Genomic DNA, 17,768 nt, shown 5'->3' on the forward strand with positions numbered 1-17,768 from the left:
ATGGAATTTTTGGGTTCGTTATGTATAGAAACATATCTGCAAATAAGGATAATTCAACTTCTTCCCTTCGGCATCAAAAGGTACTTGGGTTTTGAATGCAGGGCCTAAAACTTGCTAGGCAAGTACTCTCAAACATGTTAACTGTAATTTTTGTGGATAGACTCTCACATTTTGCACGCTGCTGGCCTCAGAGTTCCTATTTATGCATCCCAGAAACTGGGAAGACAGGTGTATGCTACCGCCCCCTGGGCAATCTACTCCAGGAGGATCTTGGTTCAGAACCAGCCTTGGTAAATAGCTCATGAGACCATCTCAAAAAACCAGCCACAAAAAATCACTGGTGGAGTGGCTCAAGGTATAGGCTTGAGTTCAAACCCCCCAGTACTGCAAAAATCAATCAATCAATCAATCAATAGGAATGGGATGGTATTAGGTTTATCAGAATCATAGCAAAGTAAACCAAAAAAGAAAATTTCATTTAAAGTAGTAAATAATTAATATAATAAACCATGGGACACTAAAATATACAAAAGAAAAAATCAGGAGCTCCTAGTCCTACCAATGACACCAAATTCTTTTTTGGTTTGGTGGCTCAACATTCAGGACCTCATGCTCTACCATTCAAATGACTTCACCGCCCAAAAAATTCGTAACCAAGAAAAAAAAATTACCTGTGATGCCTGTACTATGATTGGCACTCCTAAAACTCGCTGACCGGTCAATCCTATCGCTAGAGGCACTGAGCTAACATCCACAAACTCCACATATGCAATTCCTTTGGAGCGTCGTGAATTTCTATCAGAAATCATTCTCACATCTCGAACCTACAAAGAAAATAAACATTTAACAACAGTAGCATGTGCAGTAATCCACTGTAAGCCACAGCAACATTACTATTTCAAATACAACAAATATAGCAAAGATGCAAAGGAAAAAACTAAAGACGTTTTTTAATAAAAGGTAAATGCTTAGGACGATTTCTATATTCCACTTTATTTTTTGATTCTAGGGCTTAAACTCACAGCCCACATGCACACTAATCACAGGTTCTATTACTGAGTTACATCCCCAGCCCTTCTGTATCACAAATGTTGCTATTTTTTTTAAATATTATTTTCAACAGCAGGCTCTAGATGTATCACCCAGGCTGCCTTTAAAATTCTTGGGCTCAAGCAATCCTCCTGCCTTAACTTCCAGAGTAGCTGGGACTATCTGCACGCACCACAGTCGACAGATCACATTTCTGGTCCAAAGATCTCAAATTTTGTGCCTGGGTTGGCCTCCAAATCTATCTCCTGTGTTTAGCCAACCTGGTCTGGCTCATGATACTGATTAATTCTTAAAACAATGTAACTTCCACATATTTCACCTCCCCAAATTAGCTCTCACCTTTCCTACTGTAGAGAAAAACTCTTCCAAATCCCTTGGTCGAATTCTTGCTGCCAGCTGCATACAGAAAACTGTCCTTGCATCTCTTTCTTCAGGAGTTAGATTGTCAATAGGTTCCCTAATAGGAATAAAGAATACAGAATTAAACTTTTTAAACATAGTTTTTTTGGGGGGTGGGAGGAAGGAAGGATGTACTATGGTCAAACTCAGGGCTTTGCATTTGGTAGGCAGGCACTATACCGTTTTAAATTACATTTTTGGGCTGGTAAAGTAGCCCAAGTGGTAACCACCTGCCTAGAAAGCCTAAGTTCAAAGCCCAGTACAACCAAATAAATAAACAAAAATGAAATGCATTTTTGAAAACATAGTGTTTACCAAAACTAATTTGTCACCAAATCCATACCAGCTTTTACTAAAATTTACTTATACAAAATATGTCAGTGAAGCAACTCAGTATGACCCAATTCCTTCACCAGACTTAAATGTTTACTTCTTCTAATCACATTTTGCATGCTATCAGGAAAATAGACCATTGGTCTTATTAATCTTCAAAGTGGTTACTTCTCTGTATTAACATAGCAATCAGAAGATTGAGTTATTTTTGGCTGTTCTTGTCACTGGTGTTTCAAGTCAGGACCTCATGCTCGCTAAACAGGCATTCTACCACTTGAGCCACTCCATGAGCCCTTTTGTTTTGATGGCTTTTCTGAGATGTGGTCATGAGAACTATGTGCCCGGTGCTGGCTTTAAATCAGAATATGATTGATCTGTGACTCTGCATAGCTAGAATTACTGGCCTCATCTACTGGTGCCAAGTGAAAGTCTGAATTTTATTGACAGTCTAAAATTTTGTCCAAAATCTGTGTAATGGTTGCTTCCCCACTATGAAACCCTAATGTGAAATGAAATTTGGAAATCATAAACTTGAACCCTAAATAAAACTACTTCTGGTTTATTTTACAATGGAAGACCCTCCAACCCCCAAAAAGTGAGCTAGTTGTTTACATCTGAATTAGAGAAATCTTAAAAAAGTCTTTTTCAGGGTTCTATGCTTGCTAGACATATGCTCCAATGCTTGAACCATACACAGGACACTTTTTTTTTTTTTAAAGCTTTCTATGTAACCTGGATGAAATAGGGATTTTTTTTGGGCTGCTGTGGCTTGAACTCAGGGCCTACACCTTGAGCCACTCTACCAGCCCTATTTAATGTTGGCTTTTTCAAGATAGATTCTCTCAAACTATTTGCCCAGACTGGCTTCAAATCAAGATCCTCATCTCTGACTCCTGAGTAGGCAGTATTAAAGGTGTGAAGCCACGAGCATTGGTGAGATGGGGTTTTGAGGACTTTTAACACTTGTGGCCAAGAGCAATCTCTCTGATACAAGCCTCCCAGATAGCTAAGAATGACCCACAACAATATTTATTTATTTTTTGTGACAGAACTCCCTGTGTAGCCCAGACTAGCTTAGAACTTAGTGCTAGTATTACAATTGGGAGCCACTGTGCTCGGCTTTTGCTTTGCTTTTTAAAGAGTTTTTCAAGACACGGTCTCAACGTATAGGCCATACTGTTATTAAACTCCCTCCCAATACTACTGCATCCTTTTAACAACTGCTGAGATTACAGGTGACTTGATACTTCTTTTGGGCAGGATTTGGGATTGAACTCGGGGCTTCCCACTCGCAAAGCAAGCACTCTATTGCTTGAGCCATGCCTCCAAGCTCATTTTAATCTGGTTATTTTGGTGATGGGGTCCCTCAAACTATTTGCCCAGACTAGTCTCAAACCAAGGTAATTCTGATCCAAGTCTTCCAAGTAGTGAGTATTACAGGCATGATAGTGGGGCTTCAACACAGGGCCTACACCTTAAGCCACTCCCCCCACCCCCTTTATAATGTTAGGTATTTTCCAGATAGGGTCTCGAAAACTATTTTCCCAGGCTGGCTTTGAACTTTGATCCTCCTGCTCTCTGTCTGAGTAGCCAGGATTACAGGCGTAAGCCACCAACCCTGGCCTGAACTGATACTTATTAATGGTTAACAAGAACAGCACAGGGGCTAGAGGGTGTGGCTCAAGAGGTAGAGCACCTGCTTTGAGAGCACAAAGCCCTGACTTCAATCCCCTCAATGCTAAAAACACAAACAAAAACGTGGCTCAAGTGGTAAAGAACCTAGCTACCAAGCAAAAGGCCCTAAGACCAACACTAGTATTGCCCAAAAAATGAGTACATAAATAATAAGCCAGGCCCTGGTGGCTTGTGCCTGTAATCCTAGCTACTCCCAGAGGATTCAAGTTTGAAGTCAGCCTGGGCAAAAGTGTGTGAGACCCTACCTTGAAAATACCCAACATAAAAAAGGGCTGGCAGAGTGGCTCAAGCAGTAGAGCGCCTGCCTAGCAAGCCTGAGCCTGAGTTCAAACTCTGTAACCCCAATCCCCCACATCCCCAAAGAAAAACTAGCACGAGGCTGGTGATGTAGTTCAGTGGTAGAACATCTGTCTGTTATGCCCAAGGCCCTAGGTTCAATCCCTTTCAGAGTAAAAAAAACTAAAATACAAGGACAGTAATAACTAATCAATCCAGGTATGGTAGCTTCCACAGATAATCCTACTTACTTGGGAGGCTGAGATCAGGATGATCACAGTTCAAGGCCAACCAGGCAAAAGTAAGAGACTCCATCTCAACCGAAATAAGTCAGGTGAGAAACTAAACACCTATCATTCAGGACTGAGGTACAAGGCCAGTGGGGGCAAAAATCAAGACCCTAGTTTCACAAATAACCATAGCAAAATGGGCTGTAGGCTTTGCTCAACCTTAGATTAGCAAGGGTACTTGCCTTAGATTAGCAAGATAAACCCCAATACCGCAAAACAAAACAGGAAATCAAGCAAGTAGCTTTAGTGATATTGCAAAAATAGGATATACTTTTAAACTTAAGATTTAATCAGGGCTGATGGAGTGGCTCAAGTGGTAAAGCGCCTTCCTTGAGTTCAGACGCCAATAGTGCCAAAAAAAAAAAAAGGGGGAGGGGGTCTAATCAAAGTGCTCAAATATTGAAAAGCAAAAGAACAGATAAAATGTAATTTTCATGAATATCAGGACAAAGTGTATAACATCTGCAAAAAATTATAAAAGAATGGCTCTTGTCCACATTCTGCACATTATCAGGAACGACTTTCGGTGTGTGTCATTCCACCAAGAAAATGATGCTAAGTCCCTTGAGAAATCACTGGAATTTTTTGTGGCACTGGGGGACTTGATATAAGGGCTTCTTGCAAGGGAAGTGCTTCACCACTGCTCTATAAATCTAGCCCAACATGTCATTTTAAATAAATTATGACAGAAATTACAAATCTGAAATAGATTCCGAATGAGACTGGCGGCTGGTAGCTCACACCTGTAATCCTAGCTACTAAGGAGGCAGAAATCATGAGAATCATGGTTCAAAGCCAACCCCAGGAAAATAGTCCTCAAGGATCTATTTAAAAAAAAAAAAAAACAAACACACATCAAGGTATAGGGGCCCTAGCCAGGTGATGATAGCCCATGCCTGTAATTCTAGCTATTTAAGAGGCAGCGATCAGGAGGATCTCAGTTCCAAGCAAGCCCAGGGAAATAATTCATGAGACCCTACAAAAATGGGCTGCCAGGGTAGTTCAAGTGGTAAATTGAAGGCATAGCAAGCATGAAGCCCCAAGTTCAAACTCTAGTACTGTAAAAAAAAAAAAAAAAAAAGGAAAATAATCCAAAACTTTTTGCCATCACAACTTGGAAATAAGATCACAAGTAGGATTCATTTAAATGGTATTCTGCATCTTTTTAAATTATATTTCTTCTAATAAAGACCTAATGAAAATTCATATTGATTTAAATGTATTACTAGAAAAGAAAAATCAAGATTTAATATCCAAAATCCAAAATTACTGTCATTAAATTTAGCAGTAACATAAATTGCCAAAATGATGTTATTGTTTTCTGAAACTTCATAAAAACTACAAGCTGAAAAGGAAACAAACACATAAAATGGACAATAGCTACCTCACAGGGCTCTTGTCTTTTCTGAATGGACTTTTGCTTCGGGAACGTCGTCTGCTGCAAAGTTAAAAAGTTTCACAAGTTACCCAAACAAATACATCACATTAGTTCCTTGAAAAACAATTTAAACAATTCAGAAGTATGTTTAAAAACCTTAATTTGATGCTATGAGGCAACCCAATCTTTCCTCGGATGGCACTGTTAAATTTTGGTCCGGAGCTAAAAAGGAAACACAAAATTACACTAGTTACAGGCTTAGGGTCTTGCTAAGATCGCGTTCATCTGCTCTCCAGCAAGTTTAACACTGTTTAGGCTGCTTCTTTTCCACCTCAATTATGAAGAGGAAACAAAAGACTCAGAAATATCTCAACTCCACATTCATCCTGGACCACTGAGAGGTGCCAAGACCACAGGTTATAGCCTCAAAATATTTAGATACTAAAAAGGCTAGCACCCATTTTTAGTCTATAATTTTAATTACATAATTATGAAAACATTAATGAGACTTTTAGCTTTCATTTGTACTGGAGACTGAACTCAGGGTTTCATGCTTGCTAGGCAAGTGTTCTACCACAAGCCATCCTATTCCTGAGACACTTTTATTTTTTTTCCATTCCTGAGACTTTTAACACACACTTAAAGTAAAATAATCCCTCTGAACTTCCCTCACAACAGCGGTAACTTATTAGCAATTTGGCATGTGGCTGCACATCCTTTCTTGGGAATACATACTGCAAGTGATATGTAAGTTGCATATATATATATATATATATGGTATAACACTTTTTTTTTTTTTTGCATTACCGGGGTTCTAATTAAAGGTCTACACCTTGAGTCACTCCACCAGTCCTTTTTTATGATGGGTTTTTACAAGATAGGGTCTCATGAAATATTTGCCTAGGTTGGTTTCAAACCAAGTCCTCCTGATCTCTGCCTCTACGTAGCTAGATTTACAGGTGTGAGACACCAATTCCTGGCTACAGGAGTATTCTTGTTTGAAGGACGTCTTTTTAAAAATTAAAGGGAATTTCCAAACTCATTAAACCCTTTTTTTTTTTTTAAACATTTAACAGTAATTAAACATGACAACATATTTAAGCACTATACTTCACTAATCTGTGGCAAAATATTCCACAATAAAGATGTAAAGGTCAATTCACAAACTCTAGCGGTAACTTTGAGACTTTCACATGATTAAAAGAGGAATTTCAAACAGATCACAAAGATAACTTTTATAATATCAATAGATTTTGGAAAATTTTTAAAGAACTGAAAGAAGTCAATCAGATGTATGCCCTAGTGCTCAATGGGCTTGTGATCCACATGTGGATTAGTTTTCATGGAAACTAGCAGTTTTGAGTAAAAATCTTTTACATTGAAATGGGTCCTTCCAAATCAGAGTAAAAATTAAGAATATATATGTGATCTAGTGGAGTGGCTAAAGTGATAGAGCCGCTGCCTACCAAGCTTGAGGTGCTGAGTTCGAACCCCTGTACCCACCAAAATAAATAAAATTAAAGAACATAACTGCCAAACAATATACACACATTTAATGGAATGACATTCAAGGAAAAGAGCCAGTAAGCTATTTCTTTACACTAAAAATCTGTTTCCGTAGTTAAAAGGACTTGAAACCCAACATAAGGACTAAATCATTTTTAAATATATTCGAGGTTGACATAACAGGTAGACAGAAAGTATTTTGAATTTTCTAAGGTAATTACCCCACATTTAGTTCATCCTAGTAAAAAAATTAAATGCAGTAATATTTTTTGGTTCTGTTGTTTGGTTATGTTGGAGTTTCAACTTAGAACTTCATGGTAGCCCTGGAGCTACATCTCCAGCCCATGAATGTAGTAAATCATCATGAATTGGACAAAAAGGGAAAAATTTTTCTAATACAACACTCAGAAACAAAACATTGTGGTCCCATCTGTAGCTTATAAAAAGTATATGAAATAATGGACCTGGGGTTTGGCTCATATGGTAGGGTGCTTGCCTAACAAGTTGGAAGCACTGTGTTCAATCCCAGGATTACAACAACAACAAAAAAAGAGCCAGGCCAGGCGCAGTCGGCTCACGCCTGTAATTCTAGCTACTCAGGAATCAGAGATCAGGATTTGCCAGCCTGGGCAAATAGTATGGGAGACCCTATCTCAAAAAATCCTTTACAAAAATAGGGCTGGTGGAGTGGCTCAAGGTGTAGGCTGAATTCAAGACCCAGTATTGCAAAAAAGAAAAAGCCAGAATCAGAACTCAAAACTCAAATGTGTTACACACTCCAAATGCCTTCAAATACCAGAACATTTTGTGAGTTTCATTAGAACTATTAAGTGCCTTATTTCCAATCTCGTTTCACTCATTATTCATTCATTACTTTACTACTTACGAGCTTATGTGCAAGTTACTTCCTTCTTTAAAACCCAGAGACTCCTGCTTTCTAAGCAGGAGCTCTAGCATTTGAGCCAAACCTCCAGCTATACATGTTACTTCCCCCCCTTTTTTTTTTGGCGGAGGGGGGGAACACTGGGGTTTGAACTCAGGGCTTCATGCTTGCAGGCACTCTACCACTTGAGCCACATCTCTAGTCCATTATGCTCTGGTTATTTAGGAGCTGGGGTCTCAAGTACTATTTGCAAGTGCTGGCCTCAAACCTTGAGCATCCCCATCTCAGCCTCCCAAGTAGCTAAGATTACAGGTATAAACCAATGGCAGAGGACCAGCTACTTCCTTCTTAATGATATAGGAAACAAAAGCTTTAGAAAGCTAAGTAACTTCAAAGAACCAAGGCTGATTTATTTATTTGGTGGAACTGGGATTTGAACTCAAAGCCACACCTCCAGTTCATTTTGGTTATTTTGGAGATGGGGGTCTTTTGAACTATTTGTCTGGGCTGACAACAAACTGCAATCCACCTAATCTCAGCCTCCCAAGTAGCTAAGATTGCACATGCGATCCATCAATGCCCAGCCCAATGCTGACTTAAGATGTTTTGTCTTTAAATTCTGTTCTTAATCACTTAAATTGTAAAACAAGTATTAATTTTTTTCTTAGGTGGTACTCAGAGTACCTCATACTTCCTAGGCAGGACCTGTACCACTTGATCTACTCCAAATTTTTTTTTTTGGCAGTTCTAGGGTTTGAAGTCATAGACTTTACTTGCTAGGCAAGGCAGATGCTCTACAACTTGAGTCACTCTGCCAGTACTTTCTGTGTTGGTTATTTTTGAGATAAGAGTCTCATGAACTTTTTTTTTTTTTTGCCTGGGCTGGCTTTGAACTACGATCCTCCTGATCTCTGCCTCCTAAGTAGCCAGGATGTAAATGTGAGCCTCAGTGCACTGCCTAATTTTAATATAATCATGCAGTTTACAATAGTGTGCTTATTAACAGGAAATAACATCAAAGAATTGTAAGCAGTTTCTTTCCAAAGTTGTTAATATTGTTGAATTGTTTAATATCCAATATGAACGTCTAACTTTTTAAACATTGTAATTTCTGTATTGACAATCTTCAAAGCGTTTTCAGTCTTATTATTTACTAAAGATCCGTAAGGACAAATGTGATGAGCCCCAAAAATGAGCATACACAAGAAATTCAGTCTGCCATTTCAGATAAAAACAGCCAGACTTTTAACTTACTCTTAATTACACATTTGTAACTTAACAGTCACCTGAACTTTACATTCTAAATATATACAATTTCAATAAAATATATTACAATACCAGACACACCCTCCTTAAACTATCTGCTTCAACCACAAATACTTTCATGTAATTTGGATTGGCATGCAATTAAAATATTTAAGCCGGATTAACAGGAAATAATTGGTATGCCTGGTAAAACAAATTTTTTATCTATTTGTTCACACACTATTTTCACTCTGTTCATCTTCAAAGACAATATCCTTAACCCTTAATACTTCTAACCAAGCACTGAAAAGTAAAATTTCACAATTCAAATATCTGAAATTAAATTGGTAACTGAATACAATCATGATTATAATTACATACTAAGGACTTCTGTAGCGGCCTCGGAATCTGCGATCTCGACTTCGTGAGCGGCTCCGTCTCCTTTCTTTGCTTCTACTTCGCTTCCGTTCTCGGCTTTTGCTCTTTTTCCGTTCTCTATCTCTACTTCGCTTCCTTTCTTTACTTTTGCTTCTCTTTCGTTCATGACTACGACTTCTGCTCTTGCTTTTTTTCCTCCTGAGAAGAAAAAAATTGCCATTATCTTCATGACTTAAAATCCTGGCAAATCGTACTTCTTACTATAGTCAGAATGATTTTTATTCTTTTCTAAATTTTTTGCTATTTTTAACCAGCATGTAATGGCATATAAACACTGTTAGGGAGAAATGATGTCTAGGAATGGCCAAACAACACTGAAGCCTTCACCTTATGTAATTAAACATGCTCAGGCTTTTAAGAGCAGGAACTACAATTTTTTTTTTTTAAAACATTACTGGGGATTGAACTCAGGGCCTTGTACATGCTATAAAAACATTCTACTACTTGAGCCATTACCCCAGCCCTGCAATGATCTCCAGTCAGCTATAACTTTAACAAGAAACAGGACTTGCTGGTAGATAGACCCTAACTTAATTCATTTATAAGACGACTAATAATAAGCATTAATAATCCACAAGCTATAGTAATAGTTACAACAGAGTATGTTCATATTTTAGTACTCATATGGTTCACATAAAACTTTTCATTAATCCCATTTACATGCGACAGTATTTTTATACTTTCAAAGGTCCATAAAGATGCTAACATTTTGGTTTTCATGGGAAAAATTACAAGTAATAACAAAGGACCCTAAGAAAGAATGCAATAAAACAAATTTTGACATTCCTAGACTTTAATGCAACTACTTATAAAATACTTTCAATTTAAAGTTATAATGAATACACCAGAAAATGAAGTAAGCCATTTTTAAGCCAGTTTATACAAGCCTGGGGGGGTGCAATCAAAACAAATGATAACTTGACCTTCATAAATCTTACAAAATCTCAAAGTCTGAAAAGTAAAAAAGCCAGTCAGTTATACCTTTCTGTTAATTTCTGTATTCTTCATAGTATTTCACCCACTTATTTCATAATTAAACCTTACATTTTATAACTTGTGTCGTCACCCAAATTAGAGGTGCCTTCAGATATTTCAATATCTGTTTAAAGTTTGATCATTTTGACAAATTTATGTCATTATTTGGAAGTTTAATTAACTATTTAGACCTCAACAAAATCAGTACATGGGCAATTGAGGTCTGCCTCAGAGAACCTGTAAGCAGGTCATCTTAGAGTGCATTTAAAATAGAAAATGAAGACACCCACCTTCTGGAATCTTGAAACCCACACTCCAATCAGAAGGAGATGTAGAGCTTTCCAAGGAGGCAGAAACTTTTGTCTAAAATTTCAAGATAATCCACCTGACTGTCAGAAATATATATACTAGGTAGCACATGACAGAAAATTAGGCTACACGCTTCATTTGTATAGAAGTGAAAGCAATGCCAATGCTCAGAAGGGGAATGGTTACCATTTCCACTTTGTCGTCTCAAAAGCCTAACACAATTCAGTGACATGGCCAAACTCAAAGTCCTATGTATGATCAATTCAAGGGAAAAAGGTAAAAAGTTAATCCATCCCCCACAAGAAAAAAAAAGGACAAAGTTTTTTCTCTGCTCAAAGATGTTCCATAGCAGAGAGGCAGCCGACCTCCCTATTTATTTCTCATAGGCCCCAAAACTTATTCTACTAAAAGACTCTGAGAAATTGAAGCTGGTTATAAATTTAAGTCAGACATTTTGTAACTAAGTTCCCACCCACATCTGAAGGCAACCCCAGAAGGTAAAACAAACTAAGACATTCAGAAATACAATCTACATAAAAGCCCAGACAAAAAGTCAAGGTACAAGAAACCATTATACTTCTTACAAAAAATTCTACCTTCAAAGAACATGTACCAACTAGAGAAATGATTATCAAAATCCATACTAATAGTCAAATCCTGTTACAACTTATATGGGACTTTCCAAAGTCTTTAGTGGCAGTGGAATTTTGAACTGAACATCATTGAAGTAAATGGTCCACTGGGCTGGGCCTTTGGACTTTTTGGTTATATGGCCTCTGCTGTAAAGGTGTTTTGCTATAACTGGATTTGACCTCTTCCATGTAAGAAGATCTAAATTTTAAATGCAAAGTATTCTGGAAAATAAGAAAAAAATAGAAAAGTCATTTATTCCAAAATTTATAGATAATCCACACCACAGTAGCCAATATATTTCAACTGTGTCATTTTATTATTATGCTTTTTTGAGTAATTTTCTAAAGAGCTTAACAGAATGGATACTAGTTTATACTTTGCAAAACTAACAAATACTTCCATGAGGGCAACCTCCAGTACTTAAAGTATGTATACAAAGCGTATTTGGAGGTCTTGCCAAACTCAGGGTTACAGTTCTTCAGAAAGTAAGCCAACTGAAACCAATTTATGTTATATTAATCTTACTTCCATTTACGGGGATACAATGAAGTACGTGTTGACAATCACAACTGTTACTTTTTAAAAGTAAATATTTATATAGTTAGTCAATTCTAATTCTCCCCATTGTCCATATTTCTTAAAACTTTCTCTCCAACATTCAATGTCTTTTAAAACAATAAAGTGTATTCTCCCATTTTCTTACTACCTTATAAACTCTTATCTCCAACATTCGATGTCTTTTAAGACAATTAAGTTTTAGGATGAAGCATGCAAAATGGTACCTTTATCCTAACAACTATAGCAAAGGGAGAATATTTTATTTATTCCTACACACAACTTTCTAATACATAATGTTCAAAGTAATTTGAAAGATAAAGTTACTTCAGAAACATGGGTGAAAATTTGATTGAACAATGGAGTCATTTATTTAATCAGCTATTACTGAAGATAAGAAATCTGACAAGTATTCTGAACATTTTGATTATCGCTAGATGGAGTATTTAGGGTCTTCCCATAAACAATCATATGGCCAACTAAAATGACTATGTCTCTGTTAAGTCGCACGTGACACTTTAGAAAGAGACCACTAAACATCACTTATGGAGTCTGATATTCCATTTCCCTATAAAAGCCTTGTGACCTTAAGAGAGTCGAAATGCAGAATAAAAGTGTAAGTTGGAGATGACACAGCGACAAGGAGTCACATCAGAGAATAGACAATAAAGAAAGTCTACATCCAAATAGCCTTTTAGCACTTGAAGTGAAATCTTTTATCACTAAGCCTTAAATGTAAAGGGGATAATTTGGTCAATTCATATAGATAAAAATTCCTGGATTTTCCTTTGATTACATAAACGCAAAATAAAAACATTAGGTAACTGTTACTATGGCAAAATTCTAAAACCCAGAGATGTAAATTCCGCAACAATTGATCAACTGTCTCAAGACCAAGCAATTCAAGACTAAAAACTCAACCTGATACCCACATCCACTAATGATTAGTGAGAACTATGAAAAGACTCCCACATAACCTTACACCAAAAAGAACCATTTCCCAAAAATTACAACTTTTTTTTCTTGTTTTGAGACAGACTCTTGCTAGGTAGCCCAGGCTGGCCTTTAAACTGTTGGTCCTCCTTGCCTTAGCCTCCAGGGTCCTGAGATTACAGGTATGAACTACCACACCTGGCCCAAATTCTATCATTTTTAATCATTTACTACCACATTAAGGGAATTACAAAAAGAAAATACTGGTTTAGCAAACAGTGAATAATCCAAAATCAATCTTCCCAACTATTTTATGAAATTACACCAACCTATGTAACAAAATTGTTGTAAGATGACTGAGGTGGTTATTATAAAGTATTTTGAGCTCTTAGGACAAAAAAGAGCCAGAAAGAGTGAAAAAAGTGGCTATTTTAAAATCATTTTTTATTATGTATTATGGAGTCATGATATTCACAAAATGTTTTAACATGACATCATAAACATAGGCTAGTAAAACAACATCACTCATAATATGACCCCTTGATGTTAAGAATCACTAATATTACAGGTGAAATTTCAACAGCTCATAGGTTTGAACCTTACAAAGTGGATCCGGTATTTTGCACTAGTCTAGCACAAAGTTCCTATTACAGATTACTTATCTAACCCAAATAAATCACACTCATAATTTTCAAAAACTATTCTCATTAAGTCTACAAGTTTAAAAGGCTTAAGATAATGAAAACCCCATTAAGAAGTACTTAAATATGCTCTCAATACTACTAAAAAAGTCCTACAATACCAAGGAGCAGAAATAACACACAGCTCTGATGTCCTTTAATAATTTAGGGCAAACCATGGCCTGATTATCTTTTTCAATGTAACTACTCTTCTGCCTTTGAAGTTCAATATGTATAGCTTTACTGATAACATCACCAAATATTAAGCAGTTATCAAATTTAAAAAGTTGTATTATAGGAACTCTTAGCCAGATTATGAAGGATGTGGAAGGGAAGGTGTCGGGAAGGTCCCTGAAACCATATCCTGAATTCTAGGCAAAAAAGACCACAGCTTTTTGAACCCTCAATTATTTTCTCATTCTACAAAATAAGGAACCGACTTTCTAAGAGGAAAAGAAAATCAGAAGAGAACCTTAGTTTGATTTTTTAGGCACAAGAACACAACTTAAAATCTCATCCACTTAAAAGTTCACCACCACCACCCAGCTTCCTTCTTAAAACTTACTTTTTGCTACGTTCTTCATGGCCGTTAGCACTGCTCAACTTGTTCTCATCCTAAGCAGGGTTGATAGAAGAACATCATGAGGACGAAGTGGTAACATTTCAAGTTGTCAAAGGGTAAAGGGAATAGGAATAAGAAAATACAAAACAATTTTAAAACTAATTACTTATTTAGTTTAACATGGAAGGCTATAAAAAAATTTAGATGGTATGTGTTTAACCACTTTGTTGCTTACAATTAAGTCATCAAAATACAAAAATAAAATCTCTCCACATTAACATGTAAAATTTTACTTTCTTACAGTTTAGATAGTACAGTATCCAAATTTACAATGTTGAAGTGGTTAAATATAATTTCTATAAAACATGAAGTCCTGTTTTGAGTTTCATTCCATGTGCTATGGTCCCTTTGGTCAGTACCATGGCTCTATTTCTGCCTAAGCCCCAAGTGGCCATGCTAGCAGCCAGCCACTATCGATTTCCTGTGACCGATGCCATTCCTGAGATCTTCGCCCATTTCCGTTGGAGGGTTGGGACTGTAAGAGCTTGATGCCACCTCTGTCACACATCTCGCCCTGAAGCAAACAGGGATTCACACTGCTTTAGTAATGTTGACTCCCAAGAACCCAAGAAAGTCAATTAATAATCCACCAGTCCAGCCTAAACATTTCCTACTTCCATACCTGTTTTACATGGAATTACATCCACGTTAAACTAAGACAAGAAACATTACAACACAAATTGCTCTCTTCAAGAGTCTAAGCATTGCAAAACTACATACACTATATAAAGCTATCAGAATTCATCCAAAAGGTACCACATGGTCGTGCTATACACTCCAAAACAAATGTATTATTTTAAAAGGTTTAGTGCAATGTTTATTTTAAAGTTCACATCAGCTATAGGAGCATAACTGCCAAATTACAAAGCTTACAATTTGTGACACCAGTGATAATGCATGCATACTGCTATTTTCACCACCAACTGGTGAAAGAATGAAAAGACAGTTTACTTTTACTGTGATACTGAAATGGGTCATACTGTACTATTAGCCAAAATAATTCCTTTGAAGATTTTAGTGTGAAATACTATGGCAGGGCCTAATTAAAAACAAAATATGGAGAACAGTAAAACAGTTATCACGTGACTCTAAGCTGTGATACTGCCTCTTTTGCCTTTTTTGGTTTTAATTTCTATTCAGGGATCCAAGAATTTTAGTAATTATTAACTGAGAAGCAGATCACCACCTGCCTGTTTTAAGATTTACTATTACCAGTCTTTTATGTATGTATATAAAAAAATTTTAAATCTCACCCATTTCTTCTTAAAAGACTTATTTATTTAAGATTTACTTGCCATAGACTGGTCATGCTTTGTTATTCTTGGACCCCTGCTATTTTCCCAAACCACTACATTCACCTTTTTGCTATACCAAACTGGAGCTGGTAATTCTTAGTTGAGTCATTTTACCTAGGGGACCACGGTACAGCGATAAGTCACTCAATTACTACCTTATGATTGACAGTTCACACTGGAATCAAAGGTGAATTCATGGGAGTAGAGGTGAGATATCGTTAGGCAAGTCTACAAAGAGAGATAGATGGGCATTTATTCATCACGCTGAAGTGAAACTACTGCACAATATTATTACATCAATAGCATATATTTACTTTTGTAAGTTACACGTAATGCATCTCTGATAAGATAAATCAAGAGGGCTCCGGGGAGGTTAGTTTACATTTCAGCAGTAGTTTCGTGAATAATGCTAAATTAAGAAATATATAAACCTCACCGACATGTTTTTTCTCACCTTCTTATAAGGAGCCTCAAGCATTGCTTCAATATCAATATCGTCTGCCATTTTCTCTAAACACCTAGGGAAGAAGACAATTCTGTGAGTAAACATTTATCAATGCTGAATTGTCTTTCATGGCCGACACATTCCACAACTTCAGAAAAATGCTTCCAAAGCCCTACAATGACTAACGTGGCACCACGCACTTTATTAAAGGCTTGCTGGTATAAGTAAATCTGAGACGCTTACATAAAACAAAATAGAAAAACTTCAATGCCCAATTTTTAAGGGACTGCAAGAAACCCCTAAAACACAACCTGGAAGGCCGGGATGTGAGCGCCTATTTCCGCACAAAACCCGAGCTGCCATTTTAGGGGCAAAGGGAAACTCCCTCTGTTGGGAGGGGTTGTGTACCAAGGTAGCGTTCTACTGGCGCCATGTTGGGAGGTCGCGGGCGGCCCAGGCCTCCAAGGGGCAGGTCGCCATCTGCCTCCCTGAGGTCCTTGCCACCCCAAAAATCGCGACTCTACGCTACCAATAAAGAAGCGAGCGGCCACCGAAATTGGAATGATTTTTTTGAAAACCACCCCTCCCCCCCGTAAAAACCGTCAGAAGTTCCCCTCAGCTCCGAGAACACCAAACCTCGGAAAAGCTCTACCAATAAGCAGGTCCACGATGCCCCCGTACCTGTGCGGGCTTTCGGACGCCTGTGCTCAATTCGGCAAAAGTCTGCTTCTGCTGATGCTGCCGCCGCTCTTGCTACTGTTAAGCCCCTAGGCCCAGGCCGCGGTACCGCCCAACCCGAATATCGGGCTCCAAGGGCAGCTAGGCCCGAGCGAATCTAAAAGAAACAATGGGATTAGAGGAGCCCGCGCGGGAGAGCAGGACAGCGGCTTCGGCAGCTCAGGATGCACCCCTGCGATAGCGTCGGCAAGCTCCCTGAAATGGCGGCCGCTGCTTCCCCGTACTCACATTCACTAACACACATACACACACACAAACACCCAGGGTCTCCCGAACCCTTCAGCACGGGCTCTCGCGAGAAATTGCCCGAGTTTCAGACTGGAGAAAACGAAATATCGCGAGATCTAGGTACAGGCCCCCGTGGCTCAATCTCGCGTAATGATTGCGCCACAGACATTCCCATCCCCCATTCATAGAGGCACATTTGACTTCCTCTCCAGATAAGCTCCAAACATCGCGATAAGACGTAAGTCTCTAGGGCAAAGACAGTTGGTCCCCTATCTGTCAATCTTTCTGAGAACTCCTTGCTGAATGGAGTTACACTGTCCACCACGGCTCGTGGCGCCTCCTCGCAGAGATCTTAAGGCCTCCCCTTCACAGCCAACCGTCCTCCCATCCCCCGCGCCTCCTGCCTGCCACTCAGATGGCTGTTCAAGGTCGCCATATGGCGACCTAGTGCGTATGGCGGTAGAATAAGCCGTTTGCTTCCCTCGACAGTGGATAGCTTCCCCCACCCCCAAATTTAGTCTGGCAAATGTTAGGGTTGCTATTGTTTATTCAAAAGTGTTGCACGGAGCACGGGGGGGGGGGGTGGAGGAATGTGGCCCAAATAATGTATACACAAGTAAGTAAATGTAAAAACGATGGAAAAAAAAAAAGTATTGCTCTTAAAATTTAGGAAAAACTGTTACTCTTTCCCCTAGAATTTGGCCCCTTGCCCTTGAAGTCTCCCAGAACCCTAGGAGTCTTAGCATAAGGTCGCCATTTAATTTTTAGTTAATACTGTGGCAAAGAAAGGGAAGCAGAGAGGTCATTGACTATAAGGACTTCCCTCTCACATAAAAATGTTTAAGTTAGATGTCTTGAGCAA

General features: G+C 38.2%; 1 protein-coding gene across 4 annotated transcripts in view; it reads right to left on the reverse strand.

Annotated features, from left to right (window-relative positions):
• Nucleotides 1-16,936, reverse strand: part of Rbm39 (RNA binding motif protein 39) — a 29,557-nt gene extending 12,621 nt beyond the window's left edge. For 2 of the 4 annotated variants that reach the window (XM_074074654.1, XM_020157997.2), the window contains exons 1-8: nt 16,622-16,936; nt 15,950-16,013; nt 14,144-14,193; nt 9,437-9,631; nt 5,578-5,643; nt 5,428-5,478; nt 1,390-1,507; nt 672-824 (exon numbers count right to left, since the gene is read on the reverse strand). In XM_074074654.1, the coding sequence (XP_073930755.1) occupies nt 672-824; nt 1,390-1,507; nt 5,428-5,478; nt 5,578-5,643; nt 9,437-9,631; nt 14,144-14,193; nt 15,950-16,000 (684 nt within the window). In that variant the 5' untranslated portion in view covers nt 16,001-16,013; nt 16,622-16,936. Of the gene's footprint in view, nt 1-671; nt 825-1,389; nt 1,508-5,427; nt 5,482-5,577; nt 5,644-9,436; nt 9,632-14,143; nt 14,194-15,949; nt 16,014-16,621 lie in introns of all 4 variants that reach the window. The other 2 variants (XM_020157998.2, XM_020157996.2) reach the window with 1 other exon arrangement.
• Nucleotides 16,937-17,768: the final 832 nt, after the last annotated feature.

Source organism: Castor canadensis, chromosome 5 (assembly GCF_047511655.1).
Source record: "Castor canadensis chromosome 5, mCasCan1.hap1v2, whole genome shotgun sequence".
In the NCBI taxonomy this organism is placed as follows: domain Eukaryota; kingdom Metazoa; phylum Chordata; class Mammalia; order Rodentia; family Castoridae; genus Castor; species Castor canadensis.